Source organism: Verticillium alfalfae, genomic scaffold (genome assembly GCF_000150825.1).
Source record: "Verticillium alfalfae VaMs.102 supercont1.3 genomic scaffold, whole genome shotgun sequence".
Classification (NCBI taxonomy): Eukaryota; Fungi; Ascomycota; class Sordariomycetes; order Glomerellales; family Plectosphaerellaceae; genus Verticillium; species Verticillium alfalfae.
The window spans coordinates 2542149-2544965 of NW_003315036.1; the positions used below are offsets into that span (position 1 = coordinate 2542149).

General features: G+C 50.9%; 1 protein-coding gene across 1 annotated transcript; it reads right to left on the reverse strand.

The window, feature by feature from the left end:
* Nucleotides 1-1429: 1429 nt before the first annotated feature.
* On the reverse strand, nucleotides 1430-2014 carry VDBG_03305 (predicted protein; the record flags this gene model as incomplete). Its single annotated transcript, XM_003007120.1, has 1 exon — nucleotides 1430-2014. The coding sequence occupies one exon, from the start codon at nucleotides 2012-2014 to the stop codon at nucleotides 1430-1432; it is 585 nt and encodes a 194-aa protein (XP_003007166.1).
* Between the last annotated feature and the right edge of the window lie 803 nt (nucleotides 2015-2817).

Genomic DNA, 2817 nt, shown 5'->3' on the forward strand with positions numbered 1-2817 from the left:
CACACCCTCCTCATAGTGTCGGTGTCACGGCGCCCTCGCGCAACTGTGATTCATCTCGTCTGCGTGGTGTTCCGAAAAGCAACCGGACGCAGGGGCATACGTCGTTTTCAATAAAAGTACATGCTGAATGGGTGCAGAGCACATTGACGGTGTGCACTCTTTTATCACAGCTACTGTACTGTATAGTTTCACTGTTTTCAAGGTCGATCTGGCTGTTGGTGCTAATACAGGATTTTGTAGTTCAAATGTGTCCTGCAGAGCCACCGACGTAGCTTTTACACGAGCCACACTTGTCCGACATTTCAGCTGTTGTTGAAGCAGATTGATTCTGGTGGTACTGAGTAAGGCGTTTTGCACGGCGCAGGTTTTACTTCGTGAATGCTCACGGGACGCGTTGATATTGCGCACGTGAGACAATATTTGGTAAGCATCCTGAGTCCTATATTCTATGAGTCCTCACTATTCTGGAAATAATCTTCACGGGGGATTCTGAGAGGCTGCCTACTCATGCTTCCGGGTCGTTCCAATACTTTCTTTTTTGTCTGCCACCTCCAGAGCCTAATACTGCATTAGGCCAAAAACAGTTGGTGGGTAGTGCGACGGATATGTTGATGTGTACACTTTTTCATGTTCCTCGTAGCCTCGCCGCTCCTCGCCTGGCTGGACTAAGGCTGGACCAACCTACCTAATGACAAGAGCGCCTTGTGACATGGATTCTGGAGTATCATTCGCCAATGCCAGTCAACACACTTTGCTTCTGCTGTGCTGAACCACGATAGTGCGTTTTATGGTGCAACAGAAGGCTGACCTCCAGTAGTTGTGCAAGTGGAGGCATATGTTGCCCGTGGACAGGCGAGGAACTGCTAACCAATGTTCACCTAGATTCACATCATACATCCTCGTACAACAGGACTGGCCATGTGAGGAGTAAAATCCAAATGTGGCAGCTCAGGCGGGCAATGATACTATTCGAACGCGCGGATACTGATTCTCCTGGAGCTTCAACGAAGGCGACCAATATCACATGACAAACTTACCACAGATCATTGGTCTGTACTCGCCTCAAACTGATGCATCTTATCCCCTCGGTAGGTTTCAGGTCCAGCGTCTGTGCTAGCCATCAATGATTCAGGTCCGGATAGTGTACTATGTCCAGAGCCATTGAGACACATCGACGCACTTACAACACTCACATATTGAACGCTCTCAGGCTGGTCCAATAGCAGTGTTTAAAAGCTCGGAGTTGCGTTTTCAGGTATCCGCTTTGAATGAATAACCTCATCACGTCCCAAGACACACACCACCATAACCGCTGAAGTCAGCCCTTGATAGGTCCTTTAAAGAGGTTACGATTTCGACTTAGTTAGGCCCCAGTACTGCGCAAAGAAAATCTTAGTGGCCCTCGTGTCCCCAAGGGTAACTAAGGGTTTCACTGGAGGATCTCGCCGTTTACCCCCTCTGAGCCATCCCTCGAGCCCAAATACATTATGTCGTGAGCAATTTGTGCCCATTTGTCATGTTCTTTGGTCCACCAGTACTGCACCTTCACCAGCAGCCCCAACTTCTCGCCCCCCTTGCCGGCCCCGCCATCAGTCCACATGTCAACCCTCATTCCGACCCATTTTCGGTCGACAGCCATGTCCATCATTGTTTCAGAATCCATAAAACCTCGCACCGGATCCCCAGGAACATTGCCAAAGCTCAGCTCTCCTTGTTTAAGAGGACGAATAGTATAGTATGCCTTAGCGCCGGGCGGGACATCAGCTTGCGATTGGAGAACCTGTTGAATTGGTGTCGGTGTCTTGTCATAGGGCCGCTCTCCTGAGGCTTCATACAAGAATTCAAGAATGGCCCGGCGATCAGAAGCTCCGTACGAAGGGTGAGGGCGGCATATTTGACGACAGTGCGGAGATAAGAAGGCGGCACGAGCCTCGATGTCTGGTGCATGCCGATAATCAGCGTATTCTCTCGATAGCACCGCTGCGAGAACTTCATCTGAGGAGGCGAATGCCATGGCTGAAGGTGTTCGTGTATTATCACGGGGAGTGCCACGGCTTAGAGATGTGAAGAAAGAAGGGACCGTCACAGGGTCGATTGGATTTCTTTTTTCTTCAATTGTTGTCCAGACAGTCTGTTTATACTCCGACTGGATATCGGCCTTGATGGTAATCTGACATGGCCAGGCTGACCGCATATGCAGGCCGTCTGCGATGCCACGTACCGAAGAGGACCCATCTTGGCTTGGACAGAATCAAGGGCAGGCAGACATGAAACTTTCAACGTGGTTGGTCAACTGTCGCAAACAGATTGCTGAGCAACTAAGCCTACCTCATTGGCAATGCCTGTCGATCGATGGACTTTTGCCCTCATTCCATCTCATCTCATTGTTGCCCGCTGGTCCACCTGCCAGCAGCTGCCGACCCCGCGATGAGGGTTTGACGTCACGGGAACATATGACCCCCACCCACCCCGCCCCCGGCCCCTCTAACTGGCGGCAATACGTGGGGGATGGTTCGCCGGCATCGCTTGATTTTAGACCGAGGGCAAGATGGACGAACTACGAAGAGAGATTTCACCATCAACATCACCTCTCATAGATCCCTCGACCAAAATTATTCTCCCAATCATCTTCCCAACCTTGCAATCAGTCAATATGAAGCTCCTCTACCCTACCTCGCTCAAGCTCGACGTTGACAGCCTCAAGGGCTTCTCCGTCGACCTCCAGCCCTACGATGTCAAGCAGCTCATCCCAGAGGAGCTCATCGACGCCGAGATCCTCGTCACCTGGACAAATACGGCTGAGAACCTCAAAGATGC